This window comes from Manis pentadactyla, chromosome 16 (assembly GCF_030020395.1).
Source record: "Manis pentadactyla isolate mManPen7 chromosome 16, mManPen7.hap1, whole genome shotgun sequence".
Classification (NCBI taxonomy): Eukaryota; Metazoa; Chordata; class Mammalia; order Pholidota; family Manidae; genus Manis; species Manis pentadactyla.
The window spans coordinates 57,792,691-57,819,366 of NC_080034.1; the positions used below are offsets into that span (position 1 = coordinate 57,792,691).

At 43.0% G+C, this 26,676-nt stretch overlaps 1 protein-coding gene across 1 annotated transcript in view; it reads right to left on the reverse strand.

The window, feature by feature from the left end:
• Window positions 1-1,570: 1,570 nt before the first annotated feature.
• Window positions 1,571-26,676, reverse strand: part of SYCP2L (synaptonemal complex protein 2 like) — a 95,528-nt gene continuing 70,422 nt past the window's right edge. Inside the window, exons 24-29 of the mRNA XM_036888761.2 lie at window positions 11,959-12,060; window positions 10,825-10,931; window positions 9,897-9,988; window positions 8,055-8,154; window positions 7,895-7,953; window positions 1,571-1,625 (exon numbers count right to left, since the gene is read on the reverse strand). Coding sequence (XP_036744656.2) covers window positions 1,571-1,625; window positions 7,895-7,953; window positions 8,055-8,154; window positions 9,897-9,988; window positions 10,825-10,931; window positions 11,959-12,060 — 515 coding nt within the window. The remainder of the gene's footprint in view (window positions 1,626-7,894; window positions 7,954-8,054; window positions 8,155-9,896; window positions 9,989-10,824; window positions 10,932-11,958; window positions 12,061-26,676) is intronic.

Here is a 26,676-nt window from a genome sequence, read left to right on the forward strand (position 1 = left end):
CATTGCTAATCATTAGGGAAATGCAAGTCAAACCAAGATATTAACTCACACAACTCAGAATGGCTAACATCAACAAGGCAAGAAATAACAAATGTTGACAAGGACATGGAGAAAAGAGACCCTTGTGCACTGTTGATGGGAATGTAAACTGATGCAGCCATTGGAGAAAGGAGTATGAAGGTTCCCCGAAAAATTTAAAACAGAAATACCACATGACCCAGCAATTGCACTTCTGGGTATTTATCCAAAGAAAACAAAGTCACTAATTTGAAAAGACACATGCACCTCTATGTTTATCGCCACATTTACAATAGCCGAAATATCGAAGCAACCTAAGTGTCCATCTATAGATGGGTGGGTAAAGAAGATGTGCTACAAATACACAGTGGAATATCACTCCTCCTTAAAAATGATTGAACTCTTGCCATTTTTGACAACATGTAACTAAAGGGTATTATACTAAATGAAATAAGTCAGACACTGAATGATTTCACTTATATGTAGAATCTAAAAAACAAACAAAAAGGAACAAAAACAAAACAAAAACTCAGAAACAGATTAGTACGGAGAACAACTGGTGGTTGCCATAGGGGAGAGGGTGGAAGGATGGGTGAAATAGAAACTACAAACTTCCAGTTATAATAAGTTACAAGGATGAAAAGTAAGCACAGGGAATATCATCAATAATACTGTGATAACTTTGTACAGGGACAGAAGGTAACTATATCATGGTGAGCATTTTGTAATGTATATATTTGTTGAAATCAATATGTTGTGTACCTGAAACAAATATAGTACGTCAACTACACTTCAATAAACATTTTTTAAATGAATATACTAAAACATAACCCATTAAAAAATTCTAAAAAGAGAAAGAAATCGGGGTTGTAAACATTTGTTTTGGCAGACTTAACTATAAATAAATAAGCTACATTATATCAATGACTAAGTTATATCATGAAAAACTATCTTCAGTCTATAATCTTAGTACTTATCCAATCCTGAACAAAATTACTTTGTAGATGGCTTTAAACCATGTAGATCTCATTTCTTTAAAATAAATTCAAACATTCAACGGTATACATAATGTCATGCACTGAGGCTTTATTGGAGCATTTAGTAATTATAACACGAGGAATAGTTCTCTTCTGCTAAAGCCGGAAGTTTTGTTATAGTGCTGGAGAAACTAGGATGTTTGCAAATCAATTAAATAATAACTATTTCAAAATACGACACCATTTTCCTTGAGCTATTTTCCTCACAAATTAAATTCTCCCTCAAAAAGACACACTAAATAGCAATATATACAGAAGCTGCTAAGTTTTTCTTCCCACAAAACTTGAAGACACACCTCACAAATCAAATTTACTTCTAAAAGCATTTTTTTTAAAAAAAAGCAAGTTGATAAACATCCTGAACATCCTATTTTCTGACCAAATTTTAATACAAAGGATAACTTCCATGAACAAATGGACAGTAACACAAACTAACAACACGGTCTGTTCTATTCTAACTCGGCAGCTCTCCAGGCTCCCGGGAGGAGTGGAGCAAAATGAAGGCGCGCACAGGGCTAAAGCAGGGCCTCTGGGTCCGGGGACTGCTGCGTCTTCTCCAGGAGACTCAGGCTGGAGGGAAGGGAAAGAAAAGAGCAGTTAGGTGAGCCCAGGCTATCCCCTTCTGGTCCCTCAGAAGTCAGTGAGCCAAGAGGAATGTCAGCCTTTATGACAATGTCTCTGTCCCCAACTCAGACATCACCTTATGTGGCTGCTGGGAGCTAGTCAGTGCACTGGGTGGAGACAGGCTGGAGCCAGAATCAGGGTCAAAAAACTCATACATGTGCCACTTTGAAGATGTACGTGCAGCCTCTCAACAGACTAACACACTTGATTATTTTTTCCTCTGGTGTTAGAGGAAAGGCACCTGTTTCTTGGGTAGAGTACCAGATGAGGGGCCTGCGCTGACTTTTGGGGCCACGCTGTGTGAAAATGCATGTTGTTAATAACCAACTGGCATGGAACCCAATTCAGCGTTCATAAAACAAGAGGTAGATAGGAGCTGATATCCATGACGGAACAGGTTCTCCTGTTCTATGCACAGACTAGGGTGCACACTTACTGACAAGAATGCAGGCAAAATCACTGGTGTCATTTAAATTCTTTCTCCCATGTTCTCTGTGTTCAGCACATGTGACTTGATTGAGGCCTGACAGACGTTACTAGATAGCTACTGAGCATCTACTCTCCCCTTCTTCCTTATTTGCAGAACCCCACTTTTTGGGAGGACAGTAACAGTTAAATTCTCACCTCCCCCGATTTGTTCCCGGTGAGGGAGGCCCAGGCGACCCAGTCTGGGCCAGTAAATGGAGACAAATACCTGCTAGCTTAGGCATCAGTGGAATTGCTGGGTCAAAAATCAGAATGCACAGCTTTGGACACGGTGGGAGTTTTAAAAAAAAAAAGCACCCACTTCTTTTGCTCTCAAGTAAAATGAAACAAAACACGCCTGTTAGTATAATTACTGTACTCTTTAAGGCAAATGGAATTGTATTCTTATAAAAATGCATTTGGATATGGTGGACTTAGGGACTCTAGTTCAGACCTCTGAATTGAAGAAAATCTCAAGTCGGTATCTGTATAGAAGCCCCACTGTTCAGTGCTGTGGGAATGAGCGAAACTATTCAAAGGGTCCAATGGGGCAAGAGGGTTGCCCTTAAAGTGACAAAATCCAAGAGCGGAGTAGTCAGTGCCTATCCTACACAGCCCGTATTTACTTACTCGGTGGGCCTCACCACACCGCCTGAAGGCTCATGGAATGGGGCCCGTGAGCCACAGGCCCCTCCAGGGAAGCACTAGGACTCACAGGACTAATTCTGTAAACATCTTCCCTTAATACTCTCTCAAAGTCAGCGCCATCCAGCCCGGAACCCCTCTCTGCCTCAGCAACTGCGGAAAGACAGCTGGGGCCATGGCCAGGGTCATGAATGCTGCTGGACCCCGCCTCCCGGGCCCCCAACCCCCGTCCTCCCTGCGGCTCCCTCTCCCGCCCCGACAGCTCCGGCTGTCAGCACACCCCCTAATACCCTCGGCCTCTTCTCGGGAGAGAGTACCTCCCTGCCTCCTCCTTGGGACTAACATGTGGCTGACTGCTGAGGGTGCCACCTCTCAATTCCAAGCATTCTCCCCCCCTGCTGTCCTATTACTTCAGGGCCCTCCTTGCTCCCCACGGCCGACTGCGGCTCCCCCTCCTGTAGAAGCTGCCCTCCTGACACTAGGCCATCCCTCTCAGTGATGCTCCTGCCCCCTGCACCCTTGTGCACTCGGCGCCGGTCCCTGCCAGCCTTCAGTTACCACAACACCGTCTGGAAGGACACAGCTCGGCACTCTGGCTGCTCCGCGCCCCCTCAGAGCGTTTTCCTCGCCTCGCCACGGCTGAGCCCTTGCAGATGTTGTCATCAGACTCCCACCTCCGAGATCTTGATTCCCGGCACCTCACTTTCTAGCCACACCTTCATGGCCTTTCTAAGTCACCTGCTCACCACCCCACAGCTTCTGACCCACTGAGACTGTCAATCCGCTGACGGCCCCTTATGGACTGAACATTTGTGTCCCCCACCTCTCAGGTGCATATGCTGAACCCCCCTCCCACCACGTGATGGTATCAGGAAGTGGAGTGTAATTGGGAGTAATTAGGGTTAAATGAGGTCGTGAGTGTAGAGCCCTCGAGAGTGGGGTTAGTGTCCTAATAGTCAGGTGAGAGCTTGTTTCCTTGTCTCAGTTTCTTTTCTCTCCTCCCTCCCTTGTGAGAATCGACACTGTTACGTTACTGAGTCTCCTCATCCATTGGTCCTGATTTTAGGAGTAAAGCACTTAGAGCATTTCTCCATTAAGCATGAGACTGGCTTTTCACACTACAAAACACCTAGTTACCAATATTTATAAAAACTCAAACAGATGACAAATTTTTTTCAAATGCCTCTTGAAATACTATTTCTATTAGTAATTCGTGTATTAATAGATTCCCTAACACCAAACCATCTTGTACTACTGGCGTAAATCTCACTTGGCAATGACATATTATACCTTTAATAAGTTGCTACAAATTATGTTTGCCAATATTTTGCTTGGAATTTTGGCTTAGTTTTTAAGTGAGATTGTTTTATGGTTCTATGTGAATTTTTGCTGGATTTGGTATTGTAATGCAGGATTCATAAAAAGATATGGGGATTTCCACTGTTCTTCGATGTAATGGAATAGTACTAAAGCACTATTTGGTCAATAGACAAAGTTGTAAAGTCCTTCTTCAAAGGACCAGTAGAATTTCTCAGTGATGCAGTCTGGTTCACATATATTTTATGTGATATGTTTATGGGGTAGTTATTTTTTTAATCAACTTTCTCTATTCTGTGAATATTTGCCTAAGTTTTCCCATCTATTTTGTTTGTTAAATTGTGTCTGTTTTGTTATATTGTATTTTCCTGGAAAATTATCCACTATTCCAGGTTCTCATTAAAACCTGGATGTCCACAGACATCTGAAAGCTAAAGTTTAACAAATGAACTTCTGCCAGGCCTACACTTTCCTCCCACGGCAAGACCACCCTCTCTCTCTCGTTGGCAGCACCGAGCATCAAACTGCTTAAACACAGAGACCCAGCAGTTTTCCTTATTTCTCCTTCTTTTACCTAATGGCTCCCATCTGTCAGGGATTTATTGATACAGCTCCAAAATGTATCTGGAATCTCTCCATTTCTCAGCACCTCCAAGTCCTACAGTAGATCTTCCTTCTTATAATGTTCAGTTAATCAATTCTCAACACAGCAGCTAGAACAAATTCTTTAAATATAAATCAAATTATATGACCCTCATCCCCAATGCCTCTGCTCAAAACCTATCAATATTTGCCTTCACCCTTGGTACAAAATTCAGACTCCTCACCGTGGTCAGTGAGGCCTTACCTCCCTGAGAGTTGGCTATGTTCCCAACTTCATCCGACTGCCCACTTACACCAGTGTGATCCAAGGATGTCTAGTTCCTAAGAGACGTCAACTTCCCTCCTGCCCAATCCTGTTGCTTTCAACTGTTCACAAGTCCAGTTCCTCCTGTCCTTGAAACCTCATCCTAAATGCCATTTTCTCAGAGAGGCCACATCCTATATGAGTTAATACTTCACACTGTGGCTCTCTGCCAAAGCACCTTGTTAGTATTCATCAAAGCACTTAGTCAACTTGAGATTATTCTGTTTATCTTTCTTCTGTCTTTCCTCCAGGCATTTATTTGTAATGCAAGTAGGAACACGTCTGTGTGTTACCTATTGTTTCTCCCTATTTAGCACAGTGCTCGAAGCACAGTGCTATAACTCAGTTATAAATATTTAGTGAATAAAAGAATGACCCAGATCCAAAAGGATAATTTCTAGGATGGGAGATACTGTGAAAGAGGAGGAAGCCCAGGGGAAGGGATGTGGTACGGACAGTGTCAGGGCAGCGCCCACCTCTCCTGCTCCAATGCACATCAGCGGAACACAGCAACCCTTTGTACCTACCCCAGGATGAATGAAAGTGGGCTTTGGCTTTCCTCACGAAGGCTGAATCTGATCAAGCCTAAAATCGGTCCACCTCATTATATTCATATTAGGAAATTTAAAAATAAGAATACATATATGTACCCACACATACCACAGAGTTATTTCATAGACTGCTATACTGGGTGTTGGCCAAGGAGGGCCAGTGACCACTCCAGGAAATCAGCACAAGAGGCTGATATTTTCATTTGCTTCTATTTTATTCATTATCTCTGTCATCATCACTAGCCCACTACGCATGCTGAGGCATCTCATGACCACCATTCAAAGCACTGAATCCCTATCTCCTTGCAGCACTGTGCTAGGAGATGAAATTTAGTCTGATGGATATCCTTATCCCCCTAGAAAAACAGGTAAAGCCTCACTGACCTGCAAATGTGACAGAAGGAGAGACACTGGATACCAACCAGATCCAGACACTAAATCTCGACCAAGCTAACCAGCCTAAGTCCCATGGGCACCCCCTGCTCTTAGCCCAGACCCCAGTACACGGTGAGTCCCCAGTGTGAGCTGAGAGGACCGCCATCACCCCATCAGCAAGCCACAGGGTGGTCTCCTTAGGTGTTTGCAGTACAGGAGAGCAAATGCAAAGCCCTGAGAGATGTTTATTTAGAAGCTATTTTTGTTCTCTGAGGTACTGTAAATTTACACAGGCACATGTTATCAAGGGAGATGGATGCAAATGGTAACTAACATGCTACAGTGTAATCTGTGTAACAAATCACTGAAGAGACAGTTGTTGAAAATCTTGGGTTCAAACAAAATAAGTGAATTCTCCAGGTTCCAGAAGTTAAGGGGATATGATCCTCTCTCATGCTTACTATAACATTGCTTTATATCAGCAGTTCTCAAAGTGTGAACCTTTGGGACCCCCCCTTAAGGGATACCTTTCCTTGGGGACCACTAAGAAAACTAAATTTCCAAAGATTCTATGAGGTCAAAACTATTTTGTTAAATATGGTAATAATGCTGACACTATTTGCTGTTTCATTCTTACTCTCCCACAAGCATGTAGTGGAGTTTTCCAGAGGCTACCTGATATATGGTATCACAAGGCATTGAATTCAGAAGCAGAAATGAGAAGGTAGGTATCTTTTATTAAACCAGACATTAAAGAGATTTGCAAAAACGTAAAATGATGCTACTCTTCTCACGTTTTTCTTGTTTTGAAAAATCTGGGTGTCTTTCATAAAAAATCTATTATTTGTATCTATATTTAAAGGTTTATATCTATTATTTTTAAATAAATATTTTTAAATTTTCAGTCTCAGTTTTTAACATGGAAAATATCCATAGAGCTAACCCATAAAGCAAAAGCGCTTTGGGGATCCTCAATGCATTTAAAGGTATTAGGAAGTCCTGAAATCAAGAAATTTGAGAACCATTCACAACCAAAGGTTTAAAAGGTTTTCGGTAGTAAAAAGGTTTTAAAAGGATATCCCCTTCAATCACATACAATGGTATATGGGTGGAGACTGTGTGTGAAAGAATTTTGAAAACCTATAGTCCATACTGTTGTTATTATTAATGAACTAACTGTAGTAACAGAAGGATGGACAACTTAATATTTTAAAGTTCCTTTGTTGTTCAAAATATATGGTGTGATCAGAATAATGTTCTTCCTAAACTATTTGACTTCAATTTCTGTGACAGAAGCCAATTCTCTACTGGCAGGTAAAGCCTTAGTTACAACTGTACATAGGGACTCCTGTTGATTGTTCAAACAGGAAGAAAGCAGTAGAATTTCTCCCAGCACAGAAGCAGAGCAGTGAAGGGCCATACTGTCCTTTCCCCACTCCCTGCATCTAGAGAATGGGGGGATCTTCCAAATGGGTAGGAAGCCGTGGCCTCAGGATATGCACTGAGTGATTTCAGAGAAAGGGACGTGTATCAGGATAAACCCAACTGTTGTTAAATATACATATATATACATATGTAGGATATTAGAGTACATTGTATCAAGAATACAATTCAATATATAACTGAAAATCGATTGTTTACTCAGAAATTAAATATTTTCCTCAAAATCTACTCATTCTAACTTCTAAAGAAATTGCTTCAAAATAAAACAATTTGGAGCAAAACCACTAAAGTTTGGATGATCCTGTTTATGCTTTCCAAAATTTACATTCTAGATTGATATCCTGAGCCACTCTCTATATTCGCAGAGTGCCTCAGAAGTGGCTGGTTGAAAAGATGCAGCTAGTTAACCACTTATATGAAGTTTTACCAATGTCAACCACCTACATTCCAGCTAAAGCATTACCTCATACATCAACTAAGATGTTTCTAGAAAAAATATTTTTAAAAAATACCTCAGCACTTGCAGATCACAGAATGATTTCAGATCATCAGACTGTTTCCCCCAAAATTCCTAAAATTGAACAAAAGGTTTGTTTAAGTAGTTAGCAGTTATTCTATGCTGGAACAGATCCTCTTAAGTAGTAGAAAATGTTCCAAACCAAAAGAACTTACCAGAACATCCTCCTCAAGGTGTTTCAGAGCCTGAATGTCCTGCTCAAGATTGTTCAGCTCTTGAAGAACGAAACTGTGAAACTGCTCTAGTTTATTCAGTCTGATAAAGGAAAAGCAACAAATTTCACTGGGACTGCTTGGATGTGACAAAGGACACTCTTAATGAATCTGCTTATTGCAAGAATACTTGATATGCTTCTCTAGACAGCTCCTGTTTTGAGAACACATGTCTCTTTTCCCTCCCCTTACTGCTGGCCCATCCTCAGGGGAAGCTGGTATTTCAAAATCATACTTAGCAGGGCAAAAGAGAGATGACTCCTGGGAAAAGGAGGTGGAGGCCACAGCAGGGCAAGAAGCCAATGTGTCATCACCACGGCTCTACTGCTTCTTCCTCCTTCCACTTGCTCCCCTTTCTCCTGCCACAACCCACCCCTAAAGCTGCCACTGGCTGATGAGCCCTTTTCCACCTCTACATTTTAGTTCTGCAATTTCTACCACCGCTGTTCTAACCACCATATAAACTGTGTATTTGTTTGCTTGCTCAGCTCTGCCTCCCAGGTTAGGCTGAAAGTTGCCCGCTGGCAAGAAAGCTCCTAACGCTCATTCTCACGGCTCTCCTGCACTCAGCACGAGGCCAGGCCTCAGTGCCCCTCAGTGTGCTTTTGCTAAATGAAAACATGGATGAACGTATGCCCCCTAAAAGACAACAGTTGCACAATTCCAAAGTCCTTCATAGGCCTGTTTTGAGAATCAAATGACATTGCATGGATGAAAGTTTGAAAGGAAATAAATTTCTATTCATATTTATATTCTGCCCAAAGAAACTTTCTACTTCAGTTAAGCGAACTGATCTGCTATAGCTTTTTCTCCCTCCTTCACTGACAGGCCATTCTCTCCAACAAGGAACCGTCCCTGTACTTGCCCTCCCTATACCATTCAAGTCTGTTTCCCAAAGCTCCCTCCAGAAGCACTTCCATTGTAATGGCTCTGGATTAACTCGAATCACTACAGAAATCCATCTCTCCACTATTCTTTCCCACCTTTCACATCTCTCTGAAATCTTGGCACCTTTGTGTTTCTTGCCATGGGAAATATGGTCACAGGGGTGTGTGCATTTGCACACTTGTGCATCTGTGCACATGAATGTGTGGTCTTTTATATTGTGGAAAAATATACATAACATAATATACACCCTTTTAACCATTAATAAGTGCACATTTCAGTGGTCTTAAGTACATTCATAATGTTGTACAACTAGCATTACTATCCATTTCCATAATTTTCCTTCATCCCAAACAGACTTCAGAGTAATTAAACACTAACTTCCCATTTCCCATTCCCCCAATCCTTGATAACCTCCATTCTGCCTTCCATCTCTATGAATTTGCCTATGATAGATATTTCTTATGAGTGGAATCATATAATACTATCCTTTTGTGTCTGGCTTTTTTCACTGAGCATAATGTCCTCCCAGTTCATCTATGTTCTAGCATGTGTCAGAATTTCATTCCTTTTCAAGGCTGAGTAATATCCTACTGCACCACTTATCACTGACCTAGCATTTCTTACATATATGTCTGGGCTGCTTACCTTGCCTGACAACTGGACTATGAATTTTCAAGGACAGTATAGTATTTTGAGATTGTACAGTGGCCAACCATGAAGAGGCTTAAGGGGCCCTTTAGTTCAACCCCTCATCATATGAATGAAGAACCCAAACCCTGGAAGTGGTAAGTAAGCACGTATCAAACCTCACATCTGCTCAACTCTCAACTCAAGGTTCCATCAATGCTGTTTGTGAACAATCATACTTAGGAACTTGTTTTGAAACCAAACACTTACTTGCACTGATGTATCTGGTTTAAAAGTTTTATTAGGCAATCCGGGGCTTGCTCTGCACGTTTTGAATAAAGTGTACTCCTTCTGTACCTAAGCTAAATCATAACAACAAAATCACAATGATCACATTTGGGTTAACCAAAACCACATAAATTGAGCTCAGGCTTTACATTAAAAAGATGCCACCAGCACATAATATTCATAGCAAATGTTACTGCTAAAGAACTGTGATCAGGCACCATGTTAATTACCTTCCTATATAATAAAGATAAGCTAAGCAGCAGAACTCATATTCAGGCTCTCAATACACATACTGAAATAACAGCCCATTATAAATTAGCTTACATTGATATTGCAGAAAATAAGATTTTAGAGATCTTCCAGGTTAGTTAAATGAATGTAAGTTAGGGTAAGACACTTTTGTCAAGTGTGCTAATAACAACTCATTAGGGATTTATAAACAATAGCGAAAAAGAAAAAGAAAGGACTGAAATTTTTCCAAAGCTCATCTTGCGGACAAGGTTCTGGGGCAATGTACAAAGATTTGCCACACTCCTCTGACCGCCCACCCACTGCCTACCTGCATCTTTTCCCAGACACCTCCTTATCCACATAGTTCCCTCTCCCGCCTCCTTTTCTGTCACTGTGACCAAATCATTGCCTCCCGGCAGTTCAGTCGGAGAACGCCACCGACAAACCAAAACAGAGAGTCTGATCCCCATACAGGCCCATCCGGTCCCACTGCAGCAAATGAAATAGGTAAACCACACAGCACAAAGGCACCGAAATCAGTGACCACAGCTAAGGAAATGTACCTCCCAACAGACTTCACACAAGCAGGATAATAGATAATAACAGTACCAACAAATAATAGGAACTGGTCACTTGACAGGCATGATGAGATAGCTTTTCATTTTGGGGGCATTTTTACCTCATATTTTCTTTTCAGTTCTCTTGTGAAGTTTTCAAAGGTTGTGACAACAGCAGAAGCATTTGAGTTCTCTGGCACAACAGCTAGAGATGGAGTAGAAATGCCTTCTGAGCAATAAGAAGAGAACACGAAATAAAACTAACAAAGTGCTCGAAGTCAGGGCACCCAGTCCTTCAGCTCCCCAGAGGATGGACAGTCAGCCAGAGCACAAAAACACAAATACGAACCACGGAAGCCCCTCTGGCTGCCTGGGTGTGACGGCCGTGCAGCTGACCCCGGCCACGGGGAACAAGGCTGGCCAGGGCCAAGAGTCCTCAGGCTGTTTCCCGTAAAAACCTCACTCTCTGGCAAGTGCTCATGTCATCCAAACTTCCCCAGCACTTTTAATTGAAGCAACTGATACTAGGTTTAAGAAGTGGGCTGAGCCATTTTAAGAGGTTTTATGGGGAAAGTGATGGGTAGGGCATTTCTATGGGCGAACGCCGGCACACCACCTTCTGGGTCCAGAAGTTTTATGAGGGCTCCTGAGGGGTCTGGTACCATTCTATGGGATTTACATATATCAACTCATTTAATCCTCACAAAGCCCTCGTGAAGTAGGTAGGCACTGTTCTTGTGCACATTTAGCAGAGAGATCTAATAACCTGCGTGAGCTGGTGCCAACAGCTCCAGAACTGGAACCCAGGCCAAGTGGCTCTTAGCCAATGCCTGCTAGTACCCCTGGGCTTCAAAGCTACAGGGGCATCACTCATCAGAAAGCAGCCCCTCATATGCACTTACTTCAGATCAGTCTCCTGCGTTGGTCTGGAGTGAATGATTCTAACACAAAAGTTTAGTTACTCACTGTCAACTAAGGTAGAAACCTGTATGTTTAAGAATGCTTAGGCCCTGAAAATTGCCACAGAAGAGCTAAGGGACAGAAATCGAACTGTGAGAAGGAGATGGTGCCTGCTTTTATCTATAATTTGTATAACAATTTACTTGTCTCTGAAAGGACAAAATGTTTAGTTTTTAGGGTCCTGCAGCTACTATGATCTTACAACTGTAACTCTCTTGCAATTCTTTTTGGTACACTCAGTGCTTACACATTTGCCACGCTCTTGCTTCAGCAGCTGCCTGGGCCCATGAGGTTACCTGCCAAGCCTGGTTCTTCTGTCACCAAGGAAAGGGATCCTGGAGCATCACCGTCTTCCAATTTTGACTGTTTCCACTTCGCATAACTATCACCTGCTATGTCTAAAGGCAAGCATAGCACATTAAACCGCACACACAGTGCTTTTATCTCACGTTTACCTTGTCCTCTTTTCACCAGTTAACATGTAACCTTGAGGAGCAGCCAGTGAAACTTGCTATCTACTTGTTACCAACAACTTAACATTTGGCACATTGTCTAAGAACAACGCGAGCATCAAAGCACTAACTCTACTGAAGCCTGAAAGAGGACACAGGGGAACAGGCGTGCCTTTTGATGAGATCTGTAACATTTAGGAACATTCTGCTTAGCGAGGTACAGGCTCACTCCAACCAAACGCGGTAACTGTTGGCACCAAAAACACTCCCAGGGCTGCGGCTGAGGTTTCCAGGCTGAGGGCCCCGTGGGAGCTCGCCGGATCCCCCTGCGGAGCGCGCCACCTGCTGGTGACGCTGGGGCTTCAGCTCTGCACGGAGGGCGGCCTCGTCTTGCCTGGCTCTTCCTAGCTAGCTCAGTGGCTTTGAGCGCTTCTGCTCACGAGGTTTAAAGAGACTCTTTTCAATTCAGCTCCTACAATGCTTTCACTGCAAGCATGTCCCCAGTCGATCCGAGACCTCCCAGTCTCGTCACTGGCCCCACCATTGTCAGTAGAGCAGGAGCATCAGGCTGGACTCCCACTTCTCTTTACAGTCCACCTCTCCTGCATCACCAAGGCCTGAGGTCCTGCCTGTAGAGGAATCCATACCTCTTTCTGCATTCCCACACTGGGACCCTGTCCAATCTCATCCCTCCCATGCCTCCTTCAGCTGTCACCTCCCAGCTCTCCTCAGCAGGGAATTTGCACTGCTGGCTGCCTATCACAAGACCCACTCAGTTCTGTTCCTCCCCACTCAAACCACTCTCTCTTCACCACTCACTTAGAGGCTACACACACACTTAGCTGGGACGTCGGCTGGCTTTGCCCCTCTCCTCACATGCCCTGCTGGACACTAATGATTTTCCCTCTGAAAGTTCTAGAATCCCATTTCATTAATTCACTCAGTGAATGTTTGAATGTTATTATCTGGAGGGCATAGAGTGGAGAAGCTAAGAGCACGGTTCTCTTCCTCCACTCTGGTTCTACCTGGTCTCCTGCAGTTCTTCAAACAACCCAGGCCCATGCTCACCTCCAGGCCTCTGCACCTGCTGCCCTTCTAAATCCTTGCCCCATGTATCCGCAGTATGGTTTCCTATAGCCAACCAAGCTCAAATCTCATTACAAACCCCACATCTTCTTAACCCCCTTCCCTGCCTAATTTTCCCAACCTTTAGCACAGTATGACACAGTACATGTCTTACTTTCTTTGTGCACAATCTGTGCCTCCCACTAGAGGGTAAGCTCCAGTGAGGGCAGGCATCTTGCCTGTTTCATCCACTAGACTCTCTAACACCCAGGAAAAGTGCCTGGTACATAGTGGACACTCAGAAGGCATTCACTGAATGGATGCATGACTACTGCAGAATATCCAAGCTCCTACAAAATAAGATATAATATAACTTATATCCAAAAAGAGGATCTCAGTAAAATAGATAAGAATTTATTCTAATTGTCTTTACAGAGTAGGAGAGTAGACCTAGATGGATATCAAAAACTTTAGAGACTTGAATAACTATTACATAAATATTAAATAGAAATTAATACAATTTAGCATTTTAAGATCTGCTAATATACTTTTGGGAGGAATTGCAAACATTTTAATTTTTAGAAATAGAGCCAAAATAGGAAATATCAGTCATTAACTTCAAGGGGACACAAGGGAAAGAAAAAGAATATTGCTGTTAAAATTATGCAAAGTAAAGAACACTCAGTGTTAAAGCAGCTTATGCTCTGTGGTAAAATAGAAGATAAATTTTTCAGAAAAATGAATCACCTAGGCTTAAATGTCAATTTAGATTATTTTCCATTAAAGGAAAAAAAAAAGGAAGCAGCAAAACGAGAGTTAATAAATACCGAACTGAAAGAAAAGGATGACTCAAGAGCAAGAGTAAAGTAACAATACCGGAGAGATACGCAAAATGATCACGTCTGAATGATGACCTCGGTTGGCTGCACCAAGCTGAAAATCTCACTATAGTGCACATTCCCACTCCACAGCACTTGGAAAAGACAGGGCAAATATGCAGCCTTTCTGTAATAAAAATAAAGCAGGAAGGAGCCACCATCTCTTCCTTCTCACTGCTCTTAGGTTCAGGCGTGTTCAGCTGAAAGTCTGGATGGATATTTTCTAGCAGGTTTCATTGCTTCAAAAGGAAAAGGTTTTTAAAAATCAAGGTACAAATCTTGACTTGAATCTCTCATTCAGTCAGGGCCCAAAGAAAGGAGTCCAGATAGATCCACCCACATGCTGATGGAAAGTCGCTATATCTCTTTCCCTGCTGCCTGTCCTGCCCCTTCTAGATTTTTTTTTTCTGACAACATATTTGTAGTAAGAGCTCAAAGCATGGCCTTGAATTTTGATTTACTGCATCCATGCACCACCCATGGTAAGGCAGGGTGTCTGTCAGCACAGACAATAGCTGCGTCCCCTGGAGAGAGGAATCCGGGAATACTGTACATCACCTGGATGCCCCATAAATGAGTTGCTTGGAATTTGTGAACTTACTAACAATGGATCATCCAGATGGACCCCTTCAGGGAAATGAAAATAGTTTGGCATGTAGAATGCTTTTTGAGGAAGTAATAGTGTAAAGCACTTTGCTGGTAACAGAGGAGTGGCTCTCCAGAGAAAAGAAGCCCCTCTAGAGAAACCAGTACATTCACGAGAAGCCGCAAGTCACCAGTGGTGCGGCTGGCTCAGCTTTGTTTCCATTGTAACTGTGCCCGTTTTAATCAGTGTGTTCCAACCTTCTCACAAAAGGGTTTACACTACAGTACACCTCACAGATGAAAACAAAACAGTCATTGTGGCTGAAAGTAGAGTGTTCCCAAACAAATGCTAACTCCATTTGTTTATTGACTGGCTAGCAGGCTGGCAGAGGAGGCATGATCTTGCTTTTCGCCATTTCCATGAAAACTGAAGACTTCTTCAATTCAAGGAGCTTTTGGATTTATTTTGGGTGGACTATGGGACACAATTTTCAGTGAACACAGTTTGCTGTCTATATTGCATTTATTTATTCATACTTCGGATAAGACTATTTTTAATGTTACACAGAACCAACCCTATGGCTAACAGCCAAGTTCCTGTAAGTTAAGGGACTTTTAAAATCTTATGCTGAAGTGACACCCTGTGGCCTAGAATGATAAAGGCCAACAGCCTTCACTAGGCAAGAACAGAGACTTCTTCACTAGAAGATCCTCCCTGTAACATTTACAGCACTTTCCCAACACCAGTTCCTTTAATTACTCTACCAATGTGTACTGTACTGGTAATTGTCCTCTGATGGGGACAATTCAACTATCGTTTGTATGGACTAATACATTTTAATATCTGTAAATCAATTAAGAATATCTGTTGACTATGAATAAGTGATTATTTGAAAATGGAATTATGCAGAGGTTCACCATTAAATTCTAGGATTTTCTAAGTTTCTTACACTGGTCCTTTGGCAAAAAACATTATTGAATGTTCTATACAACAGACACCAAACTAGGCATTCATAGCACTGAATGGAACAAAGGAACTATCCTCCTGACTCCTTCCCAATTCTGTAGGCTTTTCCAAGAAGTTTGTTTAGAAAAATGCAGAACTATAAGTTATCTTGTTTGCTTACAGTCTGGAAACATAACTCATTAGAAGTTCCAGGGTAAATATTAGAACACAAGCTGATGATCAATATAGCTGAATATGAGGGCTTTTTTTTTTTTTACTTTCTTCCCTCCAAAGAACACTGCCTTTGAAAATCACCTGCAGACAAGAGTGTCTGTGGAAGTCTGGGAGGGACTATCTAAATTCTAGCACAATAGCAGGGAAGTTCTAGCACAATTGAGCAAAAATATAAATAAAAATAAATCCAAGATTGGACACTCTGAAGAGAATAACCGTAAGTTTCACTTTATCCACATCAGCACTCGTCCAGGGGCACAGCTCAGTGCCAAGAGAGACCTCTTAGCCCATGATTCCTCCTACAGGACAAAGTGAATGTATTGGAGTGAGCAGTTTCCCATCCAGAAAACTATATGACTAGGGGGATTGGGAGGGCTGAGAGAACAGAATCCAGGGCTCTTGGACTATATCAAGGGCACGCAGATCCTACTGACCACTTCAGACTCCATCAGGAAGCCTGCACATGAGCCACTGGGGATACCTCACCTATAGAGTACCCAGACACAACAAACACTCCACGTGCCTCACCTACACATAGCGCCACCCTGTCGTCAGTTCCATCCGCACACCATCTGAGGGCATTGCCTGCAAGTCTTTGCAGAAAGCTGGTATAATTGCAAGATTGGGAGAAAGGACACAACTTCAGCATTCAGCACTACCCTAAGGAAAGCCACAGGAGGCTGTCAGCACCTAGGCTGGCTCTGCAGGACTAAGAGAAGGCATACAGTCTTAGGAATTCCCCCACAAAGGGAATAAGAAGTGTGGAGCAGGTGTATCAATAAGAAAGTTCTGAGAAAGCCTCAGAATCCCTAGCAGAGCTATTTCTCTCCCAAAGCCAGTCAGTAAAGACTGAAGGGATTGACAGCTTTTTCAAATATCAAGACAGCAATGCAAAACTTCAAGGAACATGAAAACTCAAAGAAACAACATCCCCAAAGGAACACAATAGTTATACAGTAACCAACTCCAAAGAAACAGACACCTGTGATTTTCCCAATAAAGAATTCAAAATAGTTTTTTTAAGGAACCTCAGTGTGCTATAAGAACACGAAGGAAGAAAATTCAGTGAAATCAGGAAAGCAATATGCAAACAAACATTAAGTTTAACACAGACACAGAAATCATAGAAAAAAACCAAACAGAAATTCTGGAGCTGAATACAATGAAGGAAATGAAAAATTCAACAAAGTGTATCAACAGCAGATTGATCAAACAAAGGAAAGAACCTGATGTCAAAGACAGACTGCTTAAAATTACCCGGTCACAGGAAAACAAGAAAAAAGAATGAAAAAGAGTGAAGAAAACTTACGTGAATTATGGGATACCACAAATAGACACAGTCTCTGCATTATCAAAACTCCAGAAGGAGAAAAAATGGAGAAAGAAGCAGAAAGCTTACTTAAAGAAATAATGGCTAGGAAACTCCCAAATCTGGGGAGAGATCTGGATATCCTAATTCATGAAGATCATAAGTCTACAAGTTTCATCTAAAAAATTCTCCAAGACACATTATAATAAAACTCTCTAAAATCAAAGAAAAAGAGAATTTTAAAAGCAGAAAAAAAATTCCTCACATATAACAGAACCTCCATAAGGCTTTCAGCAGATTTCTCATCAGAGAAACCTTGCAGGCCAGAAAAAGTGGGAAGATATATATAAAGTGCGGAAAGGAAAAAAAACTGCCAACCAAGAATACTTTACACAGAAAAGTTGTCTTGAAGGAGAGAGACTTTCCCAACCATATAAAAGCTGAGGGAGTTATAAAAATATATAAATTATATATAAAATGTATAAAATATTTAAAAAGCTGAGAACTTATAAATATAGAAAAACACTGGTAAAGGCAGGTATATTGTCAGTCAGACCACTCTATCATATGCTCATACACTAGTCACTTAACTCTAGTATAAAGGTTAAAGGACAAAAATACTTAAAATATTTATACCAAATATTTATACTCCTAAGAGAACTCCAGCCAAAATCTCTCCAACCCCGCTGGACAGGGCCTTATACAGTAATCCTCACTACGCCCTCAGCAGTCAAACTACACAGGCATTCCTCCTGGTATCACCTTTCTGGGCTCAAACGGGCACACAGACATGATGACTGGGTGTCTTGTGAGGTGGGTCCTCTTAAGCTGTGGGTTAGTTGTGTCAAGTACAACCAGCCAGATGAATAGCCTGGTGGTCTCCAGGCAGTTATTCTGCATGAAAGTTTAAACTCCAACTAACTCTTTATGGGATCAACCGAGAAGCAGGCACCCAAAGTTGCCCACGTGTAGGTTGTCAGGCACCGATTCAAAGACCGGTACACACAGACATCTTAAACACTTTCTCAAACCCTACGCTGTGCTTTCCATATGACCAAATCTCTCATACATGTATCTTCCAGTCTGACATGTATGGGGGATGTTATCCTGAGTTAGACACATGTACAGTTCATGCAGCAGATAAAACAGCAAGAGGAGTCTCTGACAACATGTTCTTCAGAGTACATGATAAGCTATACATCACCATTAGTGACCCATGGGATCCACGCTGGGAAAAGGGAGTACAGAGCAAGCTGTACGATAGTTACCAATGGTCCCCACAGGGCACAGTATACATCAAGAGGGAATGGACCACGGTAAATCCCACTCTCACGTGAAGTTCTAAACACCCAGGCACAGGTATTGAGTAATATTCTATGAACAGAACAGGCACTAAAACAGAAGATTCAGTCAGACCCCTACCCCCGCTCCCTACAACCAGCAAGAGCACCACTTTCCTGGGCCAGAGTCATTAGAGAAACAATACGGTTTCCTAATGCTTCACATATTCTCAGCAATGTGTCCTGTTGTTTCCTCTGCGCCTCCCTCCAACGCCCCCCGGTGGCGGCAGTTCCTGTTAGTATTTTCCAGGCCCAACCAGTAAACTAAAAATGACTGCAGCCTCCGTTTAAGTGAGGTACGGATGTGGAAAACAAGCCTTAAGCCCAAAGCTTGACATAGGTCCAGGGCCACCAGAAAACGGTACAGAGAACCATCGTCCCCACTGACCTGCTACCTTACCTGGCATTCCACCATCTCGGAGGTGTCAATGAGAAGCCAATGCAGACGAACAGGTAACCGTAGACACTCCAATCTCCCTTCAAGGGGGTGGGTTTTTCTGGTGCAACAATACCCTTATCAAGTGAATCAACAGCACCACAGTAGGGCCCTGCTTTTCAGTAATGCTAGTTCCCCAATTGACGTTATACAACAAACCTGAAGTAAAGCAGGCACTAGACGGATGGTCTATGCATCCGGGAGCTAGGCAAAAGAGGGCTGTCTTCCTACCCATACTAGAAGGTGTAAGTCTAGTCACCACAATAGCCACGGCTGCCACAGGGGCAGGAGTGTTAGGCCATAGCCTAGTCAGCTCTTAAAGTCTCGCAAGTCAACTAGCAGCAGTAGATGATAGAGTGAGCCTGACCCTGGGAGAAACCTCCACCTCTCTTATTTCCCTCCAGCAGCAACTTACTTCCCTTGCCCAAGTCACCTTTCAAAATAGGCGGGCTCTAGATCTGCTTACTGCAGAAAGGGGCAGAACCTGTATTTTCTTGCAGGAAGAATGCCGCTACTATATCAATGAGTCTGGGGTCGTAGAACAAAGCATAAAAAAACTGCAAGAACTACAAAAAGACCTCCACAAAACACGAGTACCTGAAGGCAGCCCTTATGGGTGGCTTCAGTCCCCCTTGATGGCCTGGCTAATGCCTCTGCTGGGCCCCTTCATAATAATTTGTGGTTTACTCTTAATTGCCTCATGTGTTTTCAAGTTCCTTCAACAGGGCATGGCAGAAATATCACATATAAAGGTCAGTCAACTGTTGTGGCACAAGTACGTGCCCCTCCCAACTGGGCTTCCTCCAGCCATCAAACAGGCTTAAACACCTCCCCACGACGCCCCTTGTCAGCCGGAAGTAGCCAGATAGAATCGGCACCCATTATGACCAAAAGGCTGGAATGTAAGGCTGGAGGCACCAGGGGAAGGGATGAGCCTGCTGGACAAGCTCAGGCCTCACCAAACAAGGTGAAGAGACCAACAGGTTCCGGTCTGACAACATTCCAAAGACTTATCAGATAACATTTCTAACTAGAGCCCTCCCCAGGCTAGAAGAATAATGGTAACTGTCCAGTACCTGGCTAAAGGCCAATGAGAGACCCCCATGTACCCTAGCAAGCCAATCCTTGCGCCACTGTACACCTTCGCTCTCCCTCTCCTTACCTTCTTTAAAAACTTGCTGCCTGCCCTGCTGGGCGCGACTTCCCCAGCCTCCATTTCTGTAGACTGGGAAACGTTGCCCGGGAATTGCATTCAAATAAACTACCTGGCCCTTTGTTGCCTCTCTTCACCTGCTTATTTCGGCTAGAATTTATCTTACAGCTGGGCTGGAGTCGAACTTCTTTCCAGGATTTTACTACCACCAGGTTCTCAAGGCTGGAAAGCAGTGAGCAAAGAACTCAAGTGGGGGAGTCTGGGCGAGGAGTCCTTTCAGCTTGAGAGAAGATAGTTAGAAGACATGGCCAGCACATATTCCCTTAAAAATTGATTTTTTGTTTCCACAATGGGCAAATCTGTTGTCCTTCCCGATATGGTAGCTCATATAATAATCATTATTCCCTGTAGTACTTTTGAAGTAAAATGACTCTCATTATCTGAGTCAACATTTTCTATTAACCTAAACCTAGGAATAACTTGCTCTAAAAGTAACTTTATCACTGATACTGCTGTTGCAGTTGTTAATGGGTGGGCCTTCACCCATTTAGTGAGATGGTCAACAATCACTACTAAATATTTAAGCTTTCCCACTTCCGGCATCTCAGTAAAATCAGTCTGAATAGTTTGGAATGGCCTTATTCCTGGGGAGTCTCCCTCCAGATACTGGCTTTCTCATACACTTCTTAGTAATTCTTCGGCACATTACGCAGCTCCTACAAACCTGCTTAGCAATGGTGTAAATGGTAATACACCCATAAACCTTTAGCAAAGCATCACACATCGCCTGGGGACCCCAATGGCTCCTCTATGTAACATGTTCATCAGCTCTCTCATAATAGACTGGCTGATCATTTCTCTCCCATCTGGTAAAGCCCACCTCCCTCTCTCATCTTGAGATGCCCCCACCTCCTGTAGCTTCTTAATCTCCTTCTCAGAAAACTTTGGGATCAATGAGATTTTAGGGATATTTGGGGTGAGGTTCAAAAATCTAATTTTATCTTCAGATGCAGCCTCTTTAGCAGCTACATCAGCAATCTTACTACCTGTTGCTTCATAAGAACTTCCTTTCTGGTGACCATTCACATGCATTATAGAAATCTCAGCTGGAAGTACAAGATTTTCCAGAACTTCTTTAAATAATTCTCCATGAATCAATTCCTTTTCTTTACTGTTTATGAGGCTTTTTTCTGTCCAAATTTGTCCAAAGGTATAGACTCCAAGTCTGATATTCTATGAGGTCTATGTAACTATGGCTCAATTCTGATTGGCCTTCAACCTCTCCTGCACATAGGAAGCTGGTCGCATTGAGATGTGTCTGTGGTTAAGATCAGGTCATCTTTTTCAAGTAAATGCTTCATATTTTAAAATTTCAGAATCTATTAGCCAGGGCCAAGCCCACTGATTGAGTAAGTATGACTGGAAACTGGTGAGGACTACTGACCATGAGGGTTCCTCCAAGTCAATTTCCTGCTCTCTTCCACCAGTAAGGCTGTGGCTGTGATGGCCTAAATGCATTCAGTCCATCCTCAAGAGACAGGGTCCAATAGTTTAGACATAAAGGCCACTGGTTGTTTCTTTCCTCCCCAGGCTTGGGTCAAAACCCTACAGGGAACCTTGTTCAACAGTAACAAACCAGTGAAACGGCTTCTCTAAAGATGGGAGTGCCAGGACTGGGCAGTGACTCAAGATTTGCTTTCAATTCCTCTAGAATTTGCAGTTCCCCTGGGTCCACTGGAGAGGATCTCGCTCTCCCTCTTAACAATTTGAAATACAAGCTTCTAGTCTCTCTTCTAACAAACACTTTTTGAGCTTCTTTCAGTAATTCCTCTATAGGTTTCTCATTCCATCCATCTAAATTCTGTAATTTCTTAGATATATCTGGCCAACTTTTGGTTACAAAATTGACTTTTAAAAGATCTTGTCCTACCTGGGCTTCTGGGTCAAGTCCTGAATACTTTCTCATCTGGTCCCTGAGTCTCTGTGAAAATGCAGTTGGGGTCTCTTCCTTTTCCTGTTGAACTTCAAATACCTTAGCAACACTTTGAGATCTTGGTGCTGATTCCCTAATTCCCTTTAAAATTAGCCCTTGAAGATCCCGCATTTTAATTCTATCCCCTAATTATTATTATCCCATCTAGGATCTACATTTGGGAACTTTTGTTCCGCTGACTGGACACCCTGACCCGGTGGGTGTTTTTGTTCCCAAATGGACACAGCAGCTCTCCTGATCACCCCCCCTCACCACCAGGGAATGGGATATTCATGATGGACATCAGTTCAACCTAACTATATATATTAGGTCCCAGGAATTGATCTAGTGGGTCCACTAGGCCAAGGGGATCTTCTAGCAATGCTTAAAATTTCTCACCTCAGTACCCATGAGGGGAGCATTAACAAATTTCCCCCTGTCCTAGTGGGACCTCTCTCATTGGAAACATCTTGGGATTCCTGGTGGACTCCCCAGAAGGCGTGGGGAAACTCTAAGTCTGGGGAGAGGAAATCTTGGGGCAAAATACCTCTAATCCATTTATTGCTCACAAACTGCAGTCTGGGACCATTTCTCTCTTTCAGGCTCCAGCATCAGCCAAAAACCGGCCCTCTCCCTCACCTCTCAGGTACAGATAAGCCCTCTGTTGCCCAGGTAATTACCCATTGATATGAAGATGAACTTCTCTCCACCTCTGAGGAAAGATGCAAATGCACTAAAGCCATATTTCTTTCCACCTCTGAGTTGGGTGGAAAGAGAAAAAGGCCAGGAAAATCCACTAATTGGTTAATTGATTAAAGCTCAAAAAGACCGGAGCAACTTGGCCTGGAATGTGTGAATATTCCTCAGATAAAGGAGGATACCTCAGCATAGCCTGTCTTTATTATGTTAATCATACAGGCCCAGCTTCTTTTCTTCTTTAACTTTTTCTTTTCTCTCTGACCCCAATCAAATAGTCTGCAACCCAGGCAATCAATTCAGCATGCAGGTGCAGCGGTAAACAACATAGCAAAAGGCAGGAAGGATTTCATCCCAAAGATTGCATTTTAATACCCAGGAGGTCAAGAGGCAAGACTCTCAATTTATTCATTAGCAAACAGATAACTCTGCCCTCCTTGGAAGAAGGGCAGCCAGTCCTGATATGCTCCCAAACCAGGAACCTGCCATCCTGGGAGGAGACTAAAAGCAGTAAATTTCTTGTGTTAAGCTAATTTTGCAGAATTACCTAGAGGACTGATAAGAAACATAATGTCTCATCAAAGATACTTCAGACCACCTAACAAGTCTACACCTCCAGGTCCCGGCCACACTCTTAAAGAATCCTTGAAAAGGGAACCCCCAAACCCTGGGGTGCTCCTCTCTCTGAGGCCACAGGCACCTGCAAAGTGCACAACCTTTTAACTTAAAACTTTATCTCTCCCACCTCCCAGGGCGCCCCTCCCTGCCGAGGCCGCCTGCACTTTCTCTCTCCCCCAGTAACTCCAAACAAAATTTTCACTCCGCCTCACCGCCGTGTCCCTGCCCCTCAAGTCTCCGCTGCGGCTGTGGCTGGGAAAGGCACTGAGGAAAATAACACAATGCTCCCCCAACAACAGGGCTTGTCCTGGGAGGTCTCTTGTAGTTCCTCCTCCCTAGCTTTCCCTTCCCTGGTGTTGAGGGGAAATAGGGGCGGCACCCTTGGTAACCGACAAATTCCTCAGGTGAACTGGAGGCTTTATTACCATCAAAAAAATAACTTAAACCTGGCAAAGCCAGTTTTCATTTGATCTAACTTTAATCCAGACAAAACAGCAAAATTGATCATCTTCTGTTTGTCCTTAACCCAGTACAGGAGGCGTCCCCCCAGTACCGTAACCTTCACCCCAGCAGGCTATCTGGGGGGAATTCCAAGGGAGCTCATCTGGTTCCCTTTCCCTGCTTCCCGAGGCCTAGAATTTGTATTTCCCATCCTTCAAGAGGTCCCTGTGTCTGAGATCCCTGTGTACTCAACCCCCCATAATGGAAGTTTCTTGCACACACCCTGAGATTACACGTCTCAGCCACACACACTAAACCTCCGAAAACTCTTTCCTAACATCAATGAGTTCAGTAAAGCAGAAGGATACAAAACCAATACACAAAAATCAGTTGTGTTTCTATGCACTAATAAAAAATCATCTGAAAAAGAAATAAAGAAAATAATCACATCTATAATAACATCAAAAACAATAATGAAGTAAACTTCTGGCAAAATTTATTAACAAAAGAGAAGATGTAGATAAGCAAATTTGAAATAGAGGGACACAAAAAAGATTTTAGTTAAATAAGAATATTATTAAGCACATGTTTTACAATATCTAAGTTAACAGATACCCACATTTTAGAAAAATACAAAATTCCAAAACGGACCCAAAACAAATAAAGAACTAAAATATATCAATGACCAAGGAATCAAAATAATAGTTAAAGTCCTTCCTGTTAGGCTGGAGGAAGGAAAAACAAGGACATGCAAACAGAACAGAGATGCCATAGGGGGAGAACAGACCAGACCCCAAGGTCCGTGCCTTATATGGAAAGGGGACAGCTCTCCCTGAATTCCATCCTGATGTGCCAACTAAGACCCGGATGTCAGCCTCCTCCCTCTTGGAAGGAAAAAAAGTTTCTGGTTGTCTATTATGTCACCTTTAGCCAATCATACCTCTCCACGCCCCCTAGGATAGCTTGCCCATTCCTCCCCCTCCTAACCCCTTTATAAGCCCCCACCTCCCTGACCAGGTGTGACTTCCCCGGCCTGTAATACCCAGACCACAGAACATCACTGGGAAGTTGCACTCAAATAAACTACCTGGCCCTTTGTTGCCACCCTTGGCCTGCTTATTTTGGCTAAAATTTATCTTACACTTCCATTCCCCCAAATTTCCAGGAGCAAGTGGTAAAAGAAACAGTTAATTCTTATTGTATACAAGCTTTTCCACCCAAAAAACTGATAAAGAGAGAGCCTCCCTTCCCAGGCTAGTATGACACTGATTCCTATGCCAGACAACAATATTAGAAGAAAATTATAAGTTTGTTTTACTGGTGAATATAGATTCAGAGCTCATTAGTAAAATATAAGCTAGACAAATCAAACACTGTATTTTCAAAAATGTGCCATGATCAAGTGGGGCTTATCCCAAGAACACAAGTAGGGTTCAAATCATAATACCTAACAATTGTTACATTAATAAGCCAAAGGAAGAAATGTATTTGGTTATCTTGGTTCATGCAGGAAACATTTCATAAAGTTCAACACCCATTTGTGGTTTCAAAACTCAGGTGCAGGACTCAAGACGGTAACGTAAGAGGATCCAGAATTTACTTCCTCCCACAGACACACCAAATCTGCAGTTACATATGGAAAAATTTCCTCTGAAATACACACAAAAACTAGCTGAGCAACTCCTACCATTGCACAAAATAAGAAAAACCCATATCAAAGTAGGAGGTAAGACACAATCTTGGCATAAACTCCACCCATGGAGTGGTGACCCACAATCAGGAGGTCACTCACAAGCCCAATCTTCTCCCTGAGGACAGAGGGTTTTAACCCCACTTTGGGAACCCTAACTTTTAAGATCTGAGAGATGAGCCTCTAAAACATCTAGCTTTGAAAACCGATGGGGCTTGCATCCACAGGCTACAGCAAACTGAGGAACAGTTCTTAACAGGCTTACAGGCATGAACTCACCCCGACTCAGGGCCTAGCACAGAGGAAGCTGACTAAAAGAGACTTATTTGCTTATCTTAAAGCACTGGCCTGAGGGACAGGCATCTAATTTAACACACACCTGGGCATCTACTGAAACACTCTCCAAAGATGGCAGCCAGCTGGTGGCATCTTTCTGCTCTTCCTTTCCACCAGAATCTCCTGGAAAGGAGCTTGTACCCTTGTTTGGCACCAAGACCCTTTTGCTGCCACCCAGGGGATTCCTCTAGATCTCCTGGTTCTGGTGGCCAGCAGGTTGCATTTGTGGATCTGAATGGACTGTAACAAACAGAGAGACAGTTCCTGGCCAGCTACCAGCCCAAGGGCACAGCACAGACAGCAGGATGGAACATATCCCATTGTTTCTGTGAAAGAGGCCCATTTGCATGTACTGGAGTTTTAGCCTGAGGGGCAGGCTTCTGGTTTGGCAAACATCTAGAGGCCTACTTGGTGCTTTCTGGGGATGGAAGCCAGTGGCTGCCATCTTCACTTTCTTCCTCACTCCATCTAATTTATCTCCCAGAAAGGCCATCAGGGGCCCTGATCTTTGTGGCTGCCACCCAGGGAACACCTCTAGATCACCTGGCACTGGTGGCCAGCAAGGCTTATGTTCATGGGCTCTACAGGAATGTAACAAATGAAGGAAGAGTTCTTGACCAACTGCCACCCCAGGGCACAGCAGAGCGGCAGCAGACTGAGGCAGCCAGTCTTTCTGTGAAGGAGGAGTTTTAGTTTATCTTCAGAGCTGTGGCCTAACTAACTAAACACATATCTAAAGGCAGACAATAATCCTCTCCAGAAACCCCAGAGAGGAGGTACTACCTTTGCACTCTCTCTCTCTCTGACATATTCCAGGCACCCTTAGCTCCTAGAGGGGAGCCTGTAAACTTGTCTAGTATTAT